General features: G+C 43.1%; 1 protein-coding gene across 1 annotated transcript in view; it reads right to left on the bottom strand.

Moving 5' to 3' along the window:
• Positions 1–21,124, bottom strand: part of LOC101982390 (cytidine monophosphate-N-acetylneuraminic acid hydroxylase) — a 55,094-nt gene extending 33,970 nt beyond the window's left edge. Inside the window, exons 1-9 of the mRNA XM_013349069.1 lie at positions 21,043–21,124; positions 20,645–20,845; positions 15,049–15,140; positions 11,745–11,854; positions 10,221–10,411; positions 5,441–5,588; positions 5,011–5,092; positions 3,974–4,111; positions 204–339 (exon numbers count right to left, since the gene is read on the bottom strand). Of these exons, the coding sequence (XP_013204523.1) occupies positions 204–339; positions 3,974–4,111; positions 5,011–5,092; positions 5,441–5,588; positions 10,221–10,411; positions 11,745–11,854; positions 15,049–15,140; positions 20,645–20,845; positions 21,043–21,050 (1,106 nt within the window). The 5' untranslated portion in view covers positions 21,051–21,124. The remainder of the gene's footprint in view (positions 1–203; positions 340–3,973; positions 4,112–5,010; positions 5,093–5,440; positions 5,589–10,220; positions 10,412–11,744; positions 11,855–15,048; positions 15,141–20,644; positions 20,846–21,042) is intronic.
• Positions 21,125–21,412: the final 288 nt, after the last annotated feature.

The following is a 21,412-nucleotide window of genomic DNA, read 5'->3' as shown; positions in this document are numbered from 1 at the left end:
AGACACACAGACACACACAGAGACACAGACACACACAGAGACACATGCACACACATACACACGCATGCACCCACACACCCACATACAGATGTTTTGAATTAGCACAATCTTTTTCTCATTACACAGTGCACACATAGCAAAGTCATTCATCCTGACAGACACTAACTTAAGTGTATAATACGGAATGAAGCTCAGAATCCTACTTGTCAGATGGGTGCGATTCCACAAAGTACCCAGCAAAGGGACAGTAGATCCGAGGCTGCAGGTCCTTCACCAGCTGGGCTTTGTAATTCAGAAGCTTTCTTCTTTCCGCCTTAATGAACTGGGCTTTCCATTCCTCTGAAAGGACATGTTTGAGGTTAGCGTTCTCCGTTCATCAGTCTTTGAAAGTGAATGCTCTGGTTCCCAGCTTCTTACACTGGGCTGTAACCCAACACAGGATGTATAACTAAATGTGGCATTCACAAGGAAATCAACATCTGTGAGTTTTCTGAGAATTCAACAAAACTTGATTTAAAAAAAAGGACATAATGGTACTGCTCGCCTGTGCTGTGCTGTGTGACATCACCGCTCATCATGTGATGTCACTGAAGCCTTGGTTCTGAGCACACATCAGGTATGCTTTGCACTGGGCATCTCATCACACATCACAACACAATCAATTGTGTGTGTCTTTGGCTCACATTCAAAACCACTGCATGCCATGAACTGTGTGTTTTTGCTGCACACGCCACCTTTTATGCTCTCATAGAAACAGAATGGTTTTTGTGGAAAACAAAGACTTCATATTCTCTTAGTGTATCTCTGGATTCTATCGTGCTAGGGTGTTTGATATTTAAAATTGCTGTTTGAGTTGTTGACTCGAGCTTCACAGAATTTAATAGTTCAAAGAATTTTGACTTGAGATTAGGATAGACTTTCCAAAAACTTATGAAATGGACCTAATCATAATTCTGCTGTATGGCAATACACATTTATGTGAATGGATTTCTCAGAATTGGTCATAAAATCAAAATATCAATCAACTTTGAAGACTGCTGGAGACACCCCACATCTACTGTATCAAATATTCAGCCAAGATTAAATTCTTAATGTAAATAAGTAAGCATAACATTTGAAGCATAAACATTTACTTCATCTTTAATAAATACTAAATTATATGTGTAGCAAAGAATTGTTTTAATATAAATTTGTTTATAATTTATTATCAGCAGATAGTTGACTTGCACCCTGATTTTAGATACTTATATGCTCAAGTCTGCATAAATGGAAACATTTACTAAATCTTGCTCTACTGGACAGGAACTTGCTGTGAAAAAATGGAGGGGACAAGTAAGACAGAAGGAAAGTTATCCCTGTGATAAGTAAGACAGAAGGAAAGTTATCCCTGTGATAATGGAGATGTGTTCTCAGTTTGATTTACCAAATTTTGATTAATTACCAGGAGACCAACCACGGGTCCCAAGCTTGCTTCTTGTTTGTTATATTTTTGGAGACTTTAGTTTAATACAGGGAAGCCCATTCTATGTACACTGTAACTCCCATTCTATGTACACTGTAACTTCTATAGTGGTTAACATTTTAATAGTGTGTAGGTGACTGGTACATTATAAAACTGAACTCTATTCTTGTAACCTGACAACTCACAGTGACAAAAATCACCAGTTTGGTTGTTAGTCATAGTTAGCATCAAAGCCCAGCTCACTACTTACAGAATTGAGTGAGTGAGCTACCTTCCATCTCCTCCTCTGTCAACCAATGGACTCGTGGATAGACACCTCACAGTTTCCCGCTCTCTCCTCTGCTCCCTCCCTCCCAGTGTTTATTACACACTGTCTATGCCCCAGAGGAGCTCTGGGGGGGTACTAAGCATGCAGTACTGAATAAGACGGTAAATCTTATGAGCAAGAAATGGAACGTGATCCCAAGGAATCTTTTTCCTTGTGAAAGAAACCAGTTTTCAAAGGGGAAATAAAGCAATTATATGAAATAAAGCAAGTGTATAAAGTGACGTGGATAGTATAGCAGGGCTGTACAGTGGGGCGTGTCTGCACTGAGCTGGGGTGGCCTGGTCACGTTAGACAAGGCAGGCAGGGAGTGTCTGTGTTGAGGTGGGGTAGGGTGGGGGCCCACAGATGTGAGTCCTCTTCCACCTTGACTGAAGGTCAGAGAGGTTGAGCTTATTTTACTCTTTCAAAGTTGTTGGCAACAGGTGCAGCCACAAACAAGAAACCCCAACCTAGGGTGTGGTTACTTGGTGTTTCAGACTTTAAGATGGCCCATAGAGGTGGATCCACTCCACCCTGACCAAAGGTAGGAGAATTCAAGCCTATTCCTGCTCCCTCATTTGAAAACAGGTTTGACACAGGGAGTGGTTGCCTACAGGACACTTGGTCTAGGGTGTATTCACTGCGTACCCTGCCCAACGGTCAGAATGCTTAACTCAGGAAATAGTGACTTGATGTCTCAAGTATTGAAGCAAATGACTGTTCTGGTTGTCCTTTGTGTCACGTTAAAGTAGTCTTTGCTTTCTTACCTCCCCCCACCCCCACCCCGCCCTTTTGTACTGGGGTATAAAAGCATATGGAAAATAAATGTGGGCGGATTCAGTATTCACTGAGTTGCTCTCCTGGTCCTCTCCTATATCTCTGTGTTTCTTTCATATCTCTGTCTATTCTGCCTAACATCTCTAATCCATACACTCCTACCCTGGAACATACGAACCTGTCTAGGCTGGATCCCGACAGGCTGGCATGGTCACCTTTAGACAGGGCAGTCAGGGAACAGACAGATGGAAGTTGAATTGAGACACATGGGAAATTGCTGGTCATGTGGAGTTTAACAACAGGAGGGCCCCAAGGAATGAAAAGAGTCAACATGACAAGCTGGGCCAGGGGTAGACCAGGAGTGTTAGCCTGAGGACACTAGCAGGTGGCAAAGGGGCCAACTGAGCACACTGGGAGGCAACTGGTCAGGGAAGTCTAGGATTGAACAGGACCTAGAGTTGCAGCACACAGGGTGTGGTTCTATAACTCTTGAAATTGAAGTCTGGTAGATAAGATAAGGACACAGAAAAAATAAAAAATACACTCAACATAATCACTATAAACATTTTTTAGATACCAGACTTTTGTACACATGCATTTATATTACACACACACACACACACACACACACACACACACACACACACACACACGGAATTATGCCAGTCAACTTTCCAGAACTATATTTTTGCCTCTCTTATATTTGCCTTTAACTGTATTTTAACTCTTTCGGGAAAAATATTCGCTCTTTGACTCCACACACCTTGGGAGGCAGCGGATACAAACGCATGGGAGGAGGCAGTAAAGTAGCCGAGGGAGCTAGCTTCCTTTGGGTCACATTGCACCATGAGGCTCATCTACCCAACATCATAAGCTGTTACAACTTTGGGGGCTTGTATCAAGGATAAAAGCTAAGCTCTCTCACGCATATACTTCCCTCATACAAATCCCAGCACTACCCTTGGGTCCAGAGCAGAAAGCTCCAGGGTGGGAATCCACACTGCAGAATTTCCTCCTCTGCTGTGCCACCCTCGAACACTCCACAGAACCATGGGGAAGCATCCACACTGAATCCCACGCACTGCATTCTTGACCTCATCCGGAGTCACCCATGCCGTCCTTTCCTGGTCCCTCCCTGGGCTCCACACTGTATACTTGGTGACTGTCTTTCTTAGCTCCTCGTAGATACCCCTGCCCCCAAGGACACACTCGGCTCCTTCACACCAGCGTCCCCTGCACACTCAACCATTGTATTCTAGGCTGGAAACCTCAGTGTCTAGTGTCTGTGGTTCATAAGTCTGGCTTTGTAACAGAGCGCATGCCCCTTTGAGCTGGAACCGTACGCCAGTTATCTCTGTACTTTTTCTCATGGCATCCGTCCAAGCACCGTGCCCGATAATCGGTATCACTAGGATATAAATTATTACCAGTAAATTTTCCACCACTGAAGGTCATTGGAAAGCCTGATGCTCCTCCAGCAAAATCACTCATCATTAGAGCAACTTTCTCAGGCAGCCTTCCCCCATTGGGTCTGGTGCAGTCCACGGTGTTGAGGATTTTATGACCTGTGCAGAAACAACATCAAATCTGAAACAGTCCAGTTTAGATGGCCAAGCCAACATGGTTGTCCAGTGCAGTCTATATAATCTGATTCGGTTGATTATAGAAGAATTGTTATGTCCCAAACAAATTAAACAGACAAAAAGCTCAAAACACAAAGAGGAAGCTGTCAGAGTCTGGAGTTTTACAGTGTTCTGATATCCAAGTGAAGCAGTTTATCCCTTGGGCTGGATGGGTTCTGGGTGCCTTATGGATCATCAGCCTGATTCCACTGTGGCTCACATAATACTCCTCTAACTGTCTCCAGATGCTGAAGCTACGGATCCCAGTCAACAGAGATGCCCCTATTTCTGGCAAATTCTATGTACAATGATGTTCCAAATGATGACTAAATAGCTAAGGCCAGGCCTCGCTCATGGTGAAGCTTTCTAGTGATAGGATTTTGAATCCTGTCATTTTGTTTTGCTCTGCTTTGCTTTGCTCTTTGAGACAGGGTCTTATAGAGGCCAGGCTGGCCTGGTCTGTTTGTCATAGGATGACCCTGAATTTCTGTCCTTCCTGCTTCTAACTGCTGGGATCACAGGTGTGTACCACCACACGCGGCAATATGATGAAAGGGACTCATAACATTTATTCAACAGTAAATTAACGATAGCATTGAAACAATGTAAATATTCATTCCCTTGTGCTAAAAGCTATGTACTTGTCATGACAGACTCCTAAATACTGACAAGTTTTCATTTGGAGGGGAAAAAAAAGATCTAAAGGGTTCATTTTCCTAAGATAAGAGCATAGTATATTGTGTTCTCTTAGATGGCAAGAACAGAAGATGAGAACAGATTTCAGACAGCAGCCATCCTACCCACAGTATGCCTCATTTTCCATTGCAAGGATGGGAAGGCACCTTTGTACTCCACGATAATGCAGGTGTCCATCTCAGGATGAACGCCATCCATCAAGATCATGAACCGGAGATTGCTGTCTACCTGCAGTCCGACAAAAAAAAAAAAAAAAAAAAAAAAAACAATTCTGTCAGGCAGTTCCACCTTGATTTAATATTGAGAAGGCTGACATTTTGAGAAAGATTGGTAAATCAGATCAAAACTGAAAGGAAGAAAAAAGCCGTACTTTATGCAGAACTGGATTTATTAGCCTGTTTTATAAGGTCATATATTTGCTAAATAGGAACGAAATCTTTTAGCAAATGCAGTTATGTCCAAAATTGAAGCTTGAATACAGGTTTTAATTTATCACGCTCCATGTACAGAAAATATGGGCCACTATCTATACATTTAAACATCACCTCAGAAAGCATAATAAAACAGATCTCTAACCTGTTGCCATAGTCCAAACGGTACCACATTGATGTTAGTTAACCGGACACCACTCTGGTCAAGATTCCAAAACACAGGCCTTTCTGTGTCACCAACATAAATGGGAATGTCTGGTCGTCTCTGGGAAAGCAGCTTCAGAGTAGGGTAACTAGGTCAGAGGGGTGGAAACAGCAAAATATTAAAAAAAAAATGGGATTCACCAGGAAGAAAACAACATGTTGACTGAAAAGGAAGCAGTTATAAATTAGCCTTTCATGAGAGCTCAGAGACGGTTCCTTCTCACAGTCACGGCAACATCTCAGGAGACACCACTTCCCAGCTAGAACATCCATGGTGGAATGGGCATGAGCCAAGTGTGTCAGACAGCAGCATTGCTCTGAATGGCGAGGCCGGGTGGGGTGAAGAGTGGCGGGATTCAGAGAGAGAGCCACGCAGATGTTGCTGCAAGATGAACGTCTTCATAATTTCTCTAAGTAGCAGCTCTCAGTAAAACAGAGGACACGTCACAGGACAGGAGGAGCCTGTGGGTCTCCGCCATGTTCTCCAAAGGCAGAAAGCTACACTGACTTTGTTTATCCTTTGCAGGACCCAGAGAGGCCGTACAGTAAAATTTAATGGAGATGGTAAACGTAGTCTCAACTGTGTAACTAGTCATCCGGGTCTATGGAACTGCTTACAAACATGAAGGCAATTTACATTTCTATTGAGCATTCATGACAGAAGATTTTTATGTAGCACTGTCGGGTATGGTAGAAGGATGAACAAAGGGCTAGGTACCCATTCTATCACGGGTGTTTCCACATATTTGAAATCTTTTTCTGTTGTGGGTTTTGTTGTTGTTTTTTTTGGGGGGGGGTATTTTCCTTTGTTTCGGTTGAGATAGGGTTTCATTGTGTAGCCCAAGCTGACCCGAGTTCCTAAAAATCCTCCTGACTCAGCCTCTTGAGTACTAGAATTTGGGGCATGAGTCACCATGGCCAGTGGTCATTTGATTCTTATTGTATTCTCTCGGGATTTTGTTTTTTATAGATGAAAAAACATAGTCATAAATGTACAAGTAACACAAACCATAAAATGGTGTTGAAACTTATTTTTCTGGCCAAACCTAGCACTGCTTCCATTAGAAGCTAGTTTCTGTGTTAGAATCAGACTAGCACCTTGTAGTAATTGGAGCGGCGGGGCCCCCAGCACCCCAGCCGCCTCCGGCTAGCTTATGCCCCGAAATAATTACACAGACACTGTGTTCATTTAATCACCGCTTGGCCCTTTAGCTCTAGCCCTTACTGGCTAATTCTGATATCCCGATCAACCCATCTCTAATAATCTGTGAGCACCGGTCTTAGTGAGCACCGGTCTTACCGGGAGTGTATCTTCCCAGGAGAGGGGAGCATGGCGTCTCTCTGAGGCATCTGCTCCCGAGAGCAGAGCTGTGGAGTCTGACCTCACTTCCTCTTCCTCCCAGCATTCTGCTCTGTTTACTCCTCCCTCCTGTTTTAACCTATCAGGGCAAGCAGCTTCTTTATTTAATTAACCAATGACCTTCCTCCATCAGCACCTGGGCATGGCACCACATGCCTACAATCTCCTACAGACAAATACATAAAAGAACCAGACTATCATACAAAATGACATAGAATGCCGTACGCACAAACAAAATATGTATGCCAGTATGTATTCCCTGTACTAAGATAATATTCCTATGTGTTGGGGAGGAGAAATGGGGAGAAAGCAGGTTTTCTTCTCTAAGCAAAAGATTTAAAAATTCCAGGATTCTTTTGACTTGCCTTTAATCTCTGAGTTCAGAAAACAGATTTTGCATCATAAAGATGAGAGGGGAAAAAAAAATGACCCCCCCCCCAGGAGGCTTATTTACCGTTCTGTAGCTATAGTGGCATGAAGGAACATGTCCCCGGAGTCTTGACCATTTGAATACTTGGTCTCTAGTAGGCAGCAGTTGGGGTAGGCTTAGGGGGTGTGGCCTCGGAGGAAGTCTGTCACCAGGGCGTTCTCTCTGGTTCCTGCTCCCTGTTAAGTTTGTTGCTGCTCTAACCTTGGCAACAGCCAACCCCTCAGGCCACCCAGGGTGAACTCTAATGCTCTGGAACTATAAGCTCATATAAACAGTTTCTTCTATAAGCTGCCTTGCTCCCAGTGTTTTATTGAAAGCAGCAGAAAAGTAACCAATAGCACAGTGGCTTCCTAACTGATGATGATCCTTACTGTTATGAAATCACCTTCCTTTGAGGGCTCCACACTCTTTCCTCCCTTCACTTTTATACTCCAGGGAAGTCTCATTCAAAAAGTAGAGATCAGGGCCGGGCGACGGTGGAACATGCCTTTAATCCCAGCACTCTGGAGGCAGAGGCTGGCGGATCTCTGGGAGTTCAAGGCCAGCCTGGTCTACGAGAGCTAGTTCCGGGACAGGCACCAAAGCTACAGAGAAATCCTGTCTTGAAAAACAAAAAACAAACAAACAAACAAAAAAAAAGTAGAGATCAGACAGTAGGACTGGGGAAAATGACCACGGAGGTTATTAATTGACCAGGAAAGATTCCAAGTGAAAAGGGTTTGGTTATGGAGACGGAGCAAAAGGGGAAAAGTCACCCGCGTCGGCAGTTTTCCAGGGGCAAGCACCCAGCTAATCAGTACGCAGTGGGTGTTTAGGACCCTCTCCTCAGTGTTTAACAGCTTTGCCCCAGGAGGCCCTGACACTGGCCCTCAATTGGCTCTTCAGGCCCACCGCTAGAGAGTAACTTGACCAAATGACATTTAAAGTTCTTATTCCTACCCTACCCCAAATTCAGGGCTGTCCAACAGAAGGTGTCTCTCTAAGACTTGGGCAACTGATGTGTAATGCAATCACATATCTCCATATCACCGCCAGTCTCGTTTGCTACAGCAAGCTATATAAAATCATTAGCACACACAGTGGTTATTACAAAATGCGCACCCAGGGCTGCCACAAGCTTCAGGAACTGAGACTACTGCAGTTCCACGAACTGGTTCAGGGTAAAAGTATTGCAACAAACGAGCAAAGCTTGGTTTGTCGTACTGCGGTCACTCAAGGGGCTAGACAGTTAAAGAAGTGAGTTATAAGCGATTTATTTCTGTTTCAGTTCATTCAAAATTTAAACCATTTCCCTTTAAGCCATCTACGTGAGGATAGTCATTTCTTCCAGGTCCACATTATTTAGAGGTCAGCCATCCAACAACCAATATTTTATTCAGTGCAGGGACTTTCTAGCAAAGTACAGCCGGCAAACGCTTTATCATTCAGGGTCCCAGAAGAAGAAACTGTAAGTTCTTGAGAACATCGTGGGCATTGCTACGTTCAATATTAGTGACTGAGAAAAAGGGATCAAAAACTTCCACACAGCTTAAAAATTAACACAACCCATAATTAAACACAGAGTGAGAATATGACCCACATTTTTCCGATAATTTGTTCATTAAAAAAGAAGAGAGGTTTGTTGTTGTTGTTGTTTAATGTGACTTTTGAATTGAAGGTTCTGCTTTCACCCTCCCTTTTGGTTGCCTGGATTTGGGAAGTGACCTTTGGGTCGCTAGTACCAGGACTCACAAGAGTGCTGGCTGAGCTGACTTGGGATTAGCTTTGGAGAACACTGTGAAGATGTTCTAAAGCAGGACACAGCAGTGAAAGATGGTGATTCTAGCACGTGGGGGCTGAGACACAAAGACCCAGACATCCTGGGTGCACAGCAAGGCTGTCTCCATAAACAGCAGGCCAGGACTTGGCAAAGCAGTGCATGAGCCAGGCGTCTTCCTGCTTCTGTACACAGCCTAACATGGTAATGTAAGATAAAGGCAATAATATTTTATGACACGTGGAGATTGTATCTGCCACTAAAGTTTTATTGGGACTTGGTCCTTACGCTCATTTGTGACTCCTTGTGTCTCTCCTGTTTCAATAGCAATACTAAGTGACATTCAATATATGTTGTATATATACAACAGCATCAGCTTTTCAAATGCTAAGAACACTGGTTCCTTACTAAAATTTTATATATATATATATATATATATATATATATATGCTATAAATTTTGAACCAAAAAGTTGCTCTGATGGGCTTTGTGCCTGTTCATCTTCCAACTCGGACAAAATGGAAGTCTGTAAGGGATTATCAGTCACCCTGCTTTTCGTAATACTCCTACCTCATTCCTGTCGGTATAATCTGTGGAGCGCTTTTAAAATTAGAATTGTGGTACATGACAAAAATGTACTTTTATTTCTCATCTTCTTCATAGTCCTAATGGGAAAAGTCAGAGTGGGTAGGCAGTGATTGCTGAAGACTCTAAAAACCTTTTATAAGCAGGGCACAGTGGAACATGTCTATAATCCCAGCATTTGGAAGGAGAAGTATAAGGATCAGGAGTTCAAGGGCACCCTCAGCTACATAATGAGTTCAAGGCCAGTCTGAACCTCGTAAAGAACCTGTCTAAGAAACAAAGCCGCAACCTTAAAGATCCCCCTGACACCTGTAGTTTAGCCATTGTGGTATCTTTTGGTTGGTTGGTTGTTTTGGGGCTTTTTTTTTTTGGCTTTTTGTTTGTTTGTTTTTTGTTTTTTGAGACAGGGTTTCTTTGTGTAGCTTTGGAGCCTGTCCTGGAACTAGCTCTTGTAGACCAGGCTGGTCTGGAACTCACAGAGATCCCCCTGCCTCTGCCTCCTAAGTGCTGGGATTAAAGGCGTGCATGTGCCACCACTGCCCAGCTTAGCCATTGTGGTATTTTAGGAGTTGGGTGTTTGGCTTCATTACCTCAGGTGGTCTGAGTGCATGTGACTGATGTAAATGAGGTCTGCTTTGCACAGCCTCTCCAGCCAGTCAGATGGAGGCTCGTGTAGCAGCCACCATCCTCGAGCAAAAGCAGGGCCAGTTAACCAAGGGTCAAACACCATCCGCTTGTCTCCCAGCTTGAGGTCCATGCAGGCATGAGTGAGATATGTTACCTGTTGGAAGAGAGCGACATTCCTGCTATGATCCAGTTACTGGTTAGCTGCAGCGGAGTGCAAGGCTCAGGAGGCTTCTTTGACAAAATCATGCCAACTCAGGCTCAGCGACAGTTGCAGGCACACCCTGACAGAACACCACTCCTTCCACAGCCTGTCAGGATGGAGCCTCCAGTGCCTGCTGTCAAATCAATGAATGCACCCAATTTTTCTCTCTTTAAACCAGATCCTACATGTTTAGCTATTGTCTGACCACTCCAAACACAGTTTCCAGGGTAAGCAGTTAGAGATTTTAGAGCAAGCATTGAGGGATTTACCATGAAGGCAGTTAGAGATGTTAGGACAATCATCGAGGAACTTAACATGCCAGTGTGGCTTCAAGGGGTGTTGGTTGATTCCTGATTAGTTTTCTGGGTTAGCACAGCTGGAGAGACTGGACTGGCATCTGACTTACTGGGCTGTATGGTTTTCTGCTCTACATTGCCTTCCTACCACCCCTGCAGGCACCAAGGTCTTCTGAGAATGGGGAAATTGTTTGTCTTCCCCAAACTTCTGACGTATTTCCTTTAGAGGAACATGATCTGGAGATAGAAGATGTACAAAAGACTTGCAGAAGATCTCAGGTTGAGGTGCAAAAATAAACAGCTTGTTATCTGTCATAGGGGGAAGGCAGTTTATTCCCCAAATGTTCAGGTGCTTGAAACTTGGTACCCAGGGTGGGGAGGTTGAGAATGCATGGGATCTTTAAAAGGCGGAGTCTGGTGTAAGGTATTTAATTAGGGGCAGAGATTTTAGAAGAGATCAGGGCAGTTCTTGCAAGATCACAGGATCTCAGGATTGGCCAATTCCCTCAAGAACTCGTTTTCATGAAGGACTGGCACCTCCCTCCAGTCTTTGTTCTGCATGTATGACATGTCACTCCTGCATTATTGTGAGTCCATCCACCATGAAGCACTTGCCAGAGCTGGGCACATGAGAACACCATGCATTTGGAGCTCTCAAACTATGGTTTAGAATATTTTCTTTATAAAGTTCTTAGCTTCAAGTATTTTATCGTTAAAGCATTGACTAATATACCATCTTATCCAAAAATGTTCAGACACTAAGGGTAGCTCCCAACTTCTTCCAGCATTTTACATGGTTCTTCCTTTGAAACATCATTTTTGTTTTCTCTCTCTCTCTCTCTCTCTCTCTCTCTATATATATATATATATATATATATATATATATATATATATATGAATATAGTTGTGAAGATATGCAAATATATGTATTAATGAGATCTTAGTTTTATTTTGTTGTTAGGAATATTATAATTTTAATATTTCCTTACCTGTACTTCCCCAAAAGCCAACTCCTCAGGAGACCTGGGATCAGAGTCCCAAGGATTAGGAGGATTCAGTTCTACAAGGAGAAGTGCATTGTTTTCATCCATTTCGACAACTAGAACCAAAGAGAAATAAATCTGAGCAAGTGATAAAATGACATTTTTGAAAATATCACTGAAATAGAAACATATAGTTCAAGTATAGAGGACCAAAGTCACACTCACAACAGAAGAGAATACTAACTGATTGCTTCCTTATCCATGCTGCACTTCAGCAACTCAAGAGATCTCAGGCATGTTTGACATATCTATATAACTGCAGTGTCATGAAACCAGGGAAAGGGAGAAGGTTGAGGCGCTGAGTGTACAGGAAGGAATTTCCAACGTGATGACATAAGCCAAAAGAATTGTAACTAGAAAGTAGTTTCAAGTCACTCCAGTTCAACTTGAGAGATGAGATGACTGACAGGCACAAGAAGTTCGCCACAGACAGGCAGCATGATGAGGGACGTCACGCAAAAGGATATCACAAACATGATGAATGAAGTTATGTAGAGGGATGCCACAGACAGGAAGCATGATGAATGACATCATGTAGAGGGATGCCACAGACAGAAAGCATGATAAATGACATCACGTAGAGGGATGCTACAGGCAGGCAACATGATGAGTGACATCATGCAGAAGGATTCCAGCACTGGCAAGCTTTGAATTCACAAAGATCTGTCACATGCCTATTCCAACCATGAGCCAAAAGAAACCATTCCTCTTGAGTCTGTAGTTGTCACCCATATGCAGAGGAAACAAGATGAGAATGCTTACTGATAAAAGATACCAAGCCATGTGGCTAACACAGACAAGAATTAAGGGTTAATTTAAGATATGAGTTAGTTAATAAGAAGTCTGAGATAATACGCCAACCAATTTATAGTTAATGTAGGCCTCTGTGTGTTTCTTTGGGACTGAATGGGTGCAGGACTGGGCTTGACAGAAGCTTCTATCTACAAACGGTACCTAACATGGGCTATTACATCCACATAAAACCCGAGAGATAGAAAAGAACAGAGCTAAGCATGGCTTCTTGGTAGTAACATTTTCTCGGGTGGGCTCGGTTTGCTAGAGGCAAGCATGTCTCATGTAAGAGAGGCTTCCTGACTCAGCTTTAGTTGCAAAAACCTTTCAGCTCTTTTTAGAGGCCCTGTCATCAAACACTTAAATGTGTTTACGAATAACTGATAGCATGCTTCTTGGTGGTGGCAGGGACCTTGAAACTCCACAGAGTTGTGGCAATAAACATGGCTCCCTCCAGTACCTCTGCCATGAAGCTAGACCCTCAGAAAACTAAGGGATAGAGTCTGGGATCCAGACGTCAAACCCACAGCTTTAATCCTAGCCATATTGCTTAGAAAATTAAAGACTCATGTGGTCAGAAAAAAAGAGATATGCACTAAAGATAGATTCCGACGGAAGAAAAAAGAAAACATGTAAATGGTTTGCAGTGTGTTTAAGAAACCTCTATTCTCTTAAATTGCTCCTTGCCAGGAATTTGGTCACAACAATAAGAAAAGCAATTAAATAATTCCCAATGACAGCTTTAGTTTTCTTTTTTTGTACTGTGTTTGTCTGGTTTTGGTATCAAGGTATTACTACTGACCTATTTGGTCTGAAACAGAATCACACATGACCAAGTGAGCTCTATGCCAGACTGATTCAATATTTGAAAAATGCAATGATGATGACAGAAGGAAGGGGAGAGATATATGAGCGTCTCAGTGAATATAGAAATGATATTTGACAAAAAACAACACCCTTTTAAGAGTTAGACGATACTATTAGGAGACCTAAAAAAGGGCAGCTGAGAAACATGCAACTGCTTTTACTGCAAGAACAGAAACAAAATCAGGAGTTTTTCTCTTACCACTTTTGCCTAGAGGTTTTAGATAAAGCAGCTACACAAGAAAATGAAAGAAAAGGCATACAAATTAGAAAGAAGTTAAGCTGTCTACAACCACAGAGGACATGGTCTAAATATAAAACATTAAATATACCTAACAAGGAACTATAGGAATAATAAGTGAGTTCAGGAAGGTTGTAGATACATGATCAAAGCCAACATTTCTATATGTAGCAATGAACAACCTTAAAATTATAATTAGAATGATCAAAAAGAATAAAATGCGTACAAATGAATTTAATAAAAGTAGTACCAACTTTCCACAGAGCCATGATAAGAAAAAACAGGATGATACAAAAACAAACATACAGCTCTATAGATCAGAGTAAAGAATTCAGATAAACCCACCTGGCGAGAGGCATTTTAGTTTTTGACAAAGATGCCAAAAAAAAAAAAAATTCAGCAAATGGTGCTGGTAAAACTGGATACCTACATGTACAAGAATGAAAACAGATCACTATCTCTTATCCTAATGAAAATTAAACCAAAAGGATCAAATACCTTAACAGAGGATCTGAAACAGTGAGTCTGCCAGAAGAAAGAGTAGGGGAAACAGTCCAAAACATAGATGGGCAATGGGTAAGTTTCTGAACAGGACTCTAGTCTGTCAAGAAATAGCATCAATTGACAAATGGGACTTCGTGACATTAGCGAACTTCTGTCCAGCAACTAGAGCAATTTGGTGAAGAAATCCCACAGACTGGGAGAATGTATTTGTTCACTATGTATCTGGCAGAGGAGTCATACCTAGAATATACAAAGAACCAAAAAAAGCTAAACAATGAGAAATCAAGCACCTAATCAATAAATGAGCTAGTGAAACAAGAATCCCAATCAAGCCAAATCACAACAAGCCAAGTTAAAGAATATCCAGGTTTAATGGGATTCCTGTGCTCTCGGGTAGCCCCGAGGAGAACTTAGAAGCTGGAGGGGGGAACGACACAGGGAGGGGGACAGGATGGGATGGGACACACACACACACACATGACCGGACACGATCACTCAGGGACTTTCCAGGGAGCCTTTAAATAGGTTGTGGGAGTAGTCAAGGTTTTGGTGTGCTGCCTTGCCTCTCCTCAGAGGAAGGGTCAAGGTTTGGTGTGCACAGGGACAGGACCTCCAAAGATGGAGGCCAGAGACGGGGACTCACAGAAAGGAGCTAGAAATTCTCAAAAGATGAAATGCAAAGGATCAATAAATGAGAAAGCAAGGCCTTGTCTCAAACAAGCTATCAATCAATCATATAGGTCTAACAGTTTAAAATCAGACCAGATGCAAAACTTGGAGATTGGAAGCCATCACGACAAAGCTGCCCTCCCCCACCCACCCTGGCAGGAAGTATGGGTGAGTGTTTACCCAGCTCGTCCTGACAGAAGCTCCCTGGAGGGTTGGTGTACTTCATGGTGCTCACATCTAACTTCCAGTTGTGCTTTGTGCATTTAACGGTCCTGGAGGGTGGGGGAGATGATAGTCAACCATAGGACACAGTGGGAGGAGAGTCAGTGCTGATGAAGAGGGAAGGCAACTCATGACAGGGAAGTCAAAGCAATTGATGGGATGCAAAATACATGAAAGAAAATCTATAAACAGACAATACTGCGGTAGCCAAGGAAATGCTGGATAATCATCAAGCAATGTTCTTAAATGTGAAGATGATGTCTAGTTCACACAGTGACGTGTGTTAGAGACAACAAAATGGTCTTCAGGATAAGTGACCTCCTCCTGGCCAGGACACAGAGGGATAGTCTGGAGTGATGGTCATCATACACAGGCTCTAGGGAAAGAAGGGAAGGCTGGCCAGTGGTGAAGCAATGGCTGTGCCCAGATAAGCAAGGTGATGATAGGAGCTCATGCTCCTGCAGACAGCCCTTGGCCATAAACTGCTCAAGAGTCCATTCTCATAGCAGTGAAGTGAGGTTCAGAGAGAACATGGTCTTACATATGTCTGACTTATCTATCAGCAACCCTTCACCTTTAGTGTCCAACTAGTTTAAAATCCCTAAAAGGTTTTCCTAGTGCTTAAGATTTGAGAGCGTGATTACTGGATCAGATAACAACATACTCAGATAAATATGAATTTCAGACAAAGTGTGATGTGGGATTCCCCTCTGTATGCTTTGAATATGTTTTATTGCCATTGGTTAGTAAAGAAGCCACTTTGGGCCTATGGCAGGGCAGAATATAGCTAAGTGGGAAATCTGAACAGAGATATACAGAGAGAGTAGGCAGAGTCAAAGAGATGCCATATAGTTGTCAGAGGAGACAGACACTCCATGAGCCTCGTGGTAAAATGCAAAATAATAGGAATGGGCTAATTTAAGGTGTAAGAGTTAGTTAATAAGAAGCCTGAGCTAATAGGCTGAAAAGTGTTGTAATTAATGTAGTTTCTGTGTGATTATTTAGGCCTGAGCAGTCGGGAAATGAACAAGCAGTTTCTGCCTACGAAAGTGAGTATATTTTTTTTTCTTTTTTCCTTTTTTTGATTTTTTTCAAGACAGTTTCTCTGTATAACTCTGGCTGTCCTGGAACTCTCTTTGAAGACCAGGTTGGCCCCAAACTCACAGAGATCCACCTGCCCCTGTCTCCCAAGTGCTGGGATTAAAGATGTGTGCCACCACACACACTAAAAGTGAGTGTGTTTTCAAATGCATGTCTCCCATTATATTTACAACATATACTAAAATTTGTTTTTATCAACAATTATTTGGGTGAGTGTACTACATTTCTATTTACTAATTTAATTCCATGTCAGAATAAGACTCAGATTATAGCAAGCTGGAGACCTTTTAGAGGAGGTGCTGTGACATTTTTGCTGTTTGCTTGAACTAACTTCCTTCTTTCCTTCCTTATTTCTTTCTCCCATCAACTTTTTTGAGACAGGATCTCATGGAGACCAGGCTAGCCATGACCTTCATTTTACTATGTAGCTGAGGGTGACCATGAACTCAAACTCTCTCTGCCTCCTCCTAAGTGTTTCACCATGTGGAGCTCACTTTACCGGGCTGGCTCAGTTTTATTTTGTTTTTGTTTTTTGTTTTGTTTTTCAGTCAGATTTTATTCCATAGCCCAAACCGGTGCCAAACAAATAGAAATTCACCATCTCAGTCTCCCAAGTACTGGAATCACAAGCATGGGCTACCATATCCAGTTCCCTTTTATCTCCCCAGAAGATAAAGCTGGGCAGACCTGGGGGAGCTCGTCAGGAGTAGGGTACAAAACATTTCTTTCCTTAGCTTCATAAATTCCTACTGAAATTCAAGAAGCAAAGAATTTTTTAACCAGGAAATGTCTCCTACCAGAAACATCATTTTTTGAAAAAAATCAAAAGCATCCATTTTAACTTATTCTTGTTTTTTTTTTAAAGATTATTTTATGTACGAATGCTCTATTTTCATGTATGCCTTTACACCAAAAGAGGGCATCAGATACCAGTAGAGAGGCTTGTGAACCACCATGTGGATGCTGGGAATTGAACTCAGGACACCTGGAAGAGAAACCAGTGCTTTGTAACCTCTGAGCCATGTCTCCATCTTGTAAGCATAACATGCCAACATTTCCAAGCTTGGTTATATCCAGAACTTTGTGGCCCTTCCTTTCTTAGGCAAGCATGGACAGCAACCTCTAAAAATTAGGATGAGACATCCTAGATGGGACTGAAGAACCCGAGAGGGAAAGTTGGCAGAACTAAGTGTAGTGGGGTTTCAGCCTGATTGGGGTGGGCAGGAGTGGGACAAGAGAAGATGTGGAGTGGAGATAGGAGGGAGTGTGGGAAAGGGATAGAAGGGGGCAAGAGAGAGATAGAAGGGGACAGGCGTGGGCATGAAGAGGAGTCCACTACACACAGAGAAGCTATGAGAGCATGTTAGACTTAAGGACATGAAAGGTATAGCACCTAAGATCTGCAGATTTTAGCTGTGTGTCAGGAAGAAAACTGACTGAACGGCAGGTAGAAATGGACTATGCTTGACTGCACCCTGGAAAAGATGCTTTTCTAGGATCGGTAGCTGCACAGCAGGCTCAAGCAGAAGAATGGGAAGTAGAGACAGATAGGAGCCATCACCGGCGTGCAGTTTAACTACTGAGCTCCACAGAGGCTAAAGAGAAGAGTGCCCAGCTTCCCTGTGAAGGCTGCACAGAAAACAGGTGTGTGGGCTAGGGAATGGCTCAGTGGGTGAAGGGCTTGTCACACAAGCAGGAGAACTTGAGTCTAAACCCTGTACTCCTATAAAAAAAAAAAAGCTAGGGGTGACAGAGTGCACCTATAGCCAGCACTGGGAAGACGGAGACAGGGGGACCCCAAGGCCTTCCTAGCCTGATATAACCTTATTGGTGAGGTCCAGGTTCAGTGATAGACCCTCAAAAGATCACGTGGAGTGCGATTCAGGAAGAAAACTTCTGTCAATATCTGCCCTCCTACACACACACACACACACACACACACACACACACACACACACACGCACACACACATGTGTATACATATTCACACAAAACAGGGCTCAGCTGCCGGTAGAGTGAAACTAAGATCAACCGCCTTAACAGTTTTGCATGAGGCAAGAACGGCTGATGTGTGGTGAGGAGCTCACTATGTCTAGGTGAGCAAACTGTTTGCAAAAACAACAGTTTTTCCCAATAATCTGTGTACACAGAAGACCACGGGAATACTAACGGTGGTGAACATTTATTGGCTGTTTATCACATACTCCAGGTGATGGCCTCTTAAACCCTTTCTGTAGACTTTGAGTGGGTGATTCTATGTGTGCGAGTGTGTATGTGCAGGTGTCCAAGTCAAAGGTTACTACTAGAAGTCTTTCTCAATGTCTTTTCCATTTACTTTTCCCCCTTTTTGAAATTAATTTTAATAAGGCTTTATTTTAAAAAATATTACAAATAAGTAAAAACGTCACACACCAAAATTATCTAAACCCAAAGTCTGTACAACTTAATAAACATATATATATATGCATATATATATATATATATAGTTAGTTAGTTAGTTAGTTAGTTAGTTAGTTAGTTAGAGTTGACATTCAGAATAAATGTGAAGCTTCAGTTTCACACTTTTAGTACTGAATATATTCATGCATTTACCTACTACCCAAACCAGCTGGAACTAGATTGGAACTAGAATTGGAACTAGAACACCAATCTGCTTTGTATCCTCTTCCATAACACGTGTCTGCCACATGCAGTCGCTCCTTCTTCATTATTTCCACTTACTCTTTTGGAGACAGGTCTCTCACTGAACCTCACTGATTAAACTAGACTGGCTGGCTAGGAAGCCCCAGGGATCCTCCTGTCTCTGCCTCCCCAGAGGTTGGTTTTGCAGGCACTCGCCACAGTGCCTGGCTTTTTACACAAAAATGCTACGGATTTGAACATAGGTCCTCAGGCTTCAACAACAAGCACTTTACCCTCTCTGAGACCTGACAACGTAGGTGGTGTTTTCATTTCCCAAATGAGCAGACTGAGGCTGAGAAAGGTTCTGAACCTGATCAAGCTGATTCCGGAGCTGGTGAGTGGTGAGGCAGGCAGGGAGGAGAGCTCACACTATGGCACTTAGCTTTAGCACCCCTCTATGTGGTTAGCTACATGTAAGAAGACAGGAAACTCAGAGCCTCCCAGTGACGATCAGCAAGAGAAAAAAAAAATCTTTATCCACCCTGAGTTCTGCACAAATGTACCAGAGATGAAGGAGATGAGAGCCCCTCAGAAGAAAGCCAACAAACAGCCCATCTGGAATATTCCCTCACTTTCTGACTCCAGGTGCCACAGAGATTAGCACTGGAAAGTCTAGTAACATGTACATGTAAGACCATGGACTGTGAAAACCGTGTGTGTAATCAGACAACTCTATGGGCAGATGTGGAAACATTCTAGATTTGGAAATTGTCCTCTACACAACGATAGGGGGACAACTCCTCAGCTCCCTCTGGTGTGGGAGGTCCTCCCTGTCAATGTGTTGCTTTCATTGGTTAATGAAAAAAGAAACTGCCTTGGCCTGTTGATGAGGTAGAACTTAGGTAGGCGGAGAAAACTAAAAGGCATGCTGGGAGAAAGGAAGTGGAGTCAGGGAGAAGCCATAAGTCCTTGCCAGTAAGAATCTTTGCCAGTAAGCCACTGCTACGTGGTGATATACAGATTAATAGAAAAGGGTTGAATTAATATAAGAGTTAGCCAATAAGAAGCTAGAGCTAATGGGTCAAGCAGTGATTTAATTAATACAGCTTCTGTGTGATTATTTCGGGTGTAATCTAGCTGGGCGGCTGGGATGAATAAGCAGGCCCTCCTCCTGCAATATCCCTCTAAGTACCGAACTATCCACACATGAGCAGAGGAATAAGATCGATAACACAAAGAAGGGAAAAGGTCAACACCCAAGGACTCATCCCACACAGCCCAGGGCAGGCTGCAGAAGACTCGGAGCAGTGGTTCTCAGCCTTCCTAACTCTGTAACACTTAAATACAGTTTCTCAGGCTGTGGTGACCCCGCACTTATAAAATCATTTTCTTACTACTTCATAACTATAATTTTGCTACTGTTATGAATTGTAATGTAAACATTTGTGTTTTCTGATAGTCTCAGGCAACCCCTATGAAAGGGTTGTTTGATCCCAAGGGGTCGTAATCCATAAAACAGATGCCCAGGAATCCCACCCCCCTCTCTCGTGTGTGTGTGTGTGTGTGTGTGTGTGTGTGTGTGTGTGTGTGTGTGCCCATACAAGCACATGTACTCTAGAAGTAGAGTACCATGACTAGGATTGTCAAACTAATTCAGAGTTCTTAGAGAAAAGAGAAAGTAAATCTAAGCAAAACATAAAATTTTGAAGTCTGGAAACTGTCCCAATGAAGCAAGAGGAAAGCTTACTAGAAGCAATTTTGCCGATTATGTCGTTTAAAACATCTAGATAAGCAAACGGGCCCCTGGCAAGAGAGCAAAGGACCTGTGTACCTTGCATCCAAATCCTCGATGTCTTTCATGAACAGACCTCCCTGGTGCTTGCAAAGGTTCTTACACGCCTTGAGGTGACCCTTCGCCTTGTAAATGATATACTCTTTGCCCGTAGTCTTATTCCTAAAAAAGTTGATTCCTTCTTTGAGGTTGGCAGTTTCAGCGGGCGACAGAGACAGCAGGGTCTCAGCTGTCTGTTTCCTGCGCGGGAGAGCCGACATTATGAGGAGCATTAGTGGTGCTGCGTTTGAAAGGATAAACATTCTGAATTGATAGCTTAAAAGTTGTTCTTCCTCAGCTCACGCTCAGTGCCCCCCCCCCCCCAATAGAGCCCTTTCTCCGCCCTTTAAACCCGTGTGCGAATGCTTTCCTACAGAACTGAGTCCTCTCTCACTTGCCTGTCCATCGCCTGCCAGCTCCGGGTATTCCAAAGCAATTGCCGGGGGTTCCTTCTTCTGCGGCTTTTTTTTTTTTTTCTCTCCTGCCAGGAAGATGAAACAGGCGGTAAACTGGCTGGAGAGAGAATGCTTACTCAAGTCACTTTTCCGTTAATGGTGTTTCCTCTCCCCACCCCCACCTCCTTTAAAAGCCCGGGTCTCTGGCTCAGCCTTCCCTGCTTTCTCTTTTACAACTGACATCCCTGAGCCTCAGATGGCATTCAGGTCCTCCAGGATGGCCATCTGCCTGTAGGTTCAGCTGGAACTTGCCCCCCCCCCTTGGCCAAGCCTCCTGGATCCATCACTGACTACTCCAAGCAACCCCACCAGA

This window comes from Microtus ochrogaster, chromosome 16, assembly GCF_000317375.1.
Source record: "Microtus ochrogaster isolate Prairie Vole_2 chromosome 16, MicOch1.0, whole genome shotgun sequence".
NCBI lineage: Eukaryota > Metazoa > Chordata > Mammalia > Rodentia > Cricetidae > Microtus > Microtus ochrogaster.
This window is presented reverse-complemented; position numbering and strand designations above follow the sequence as displayed.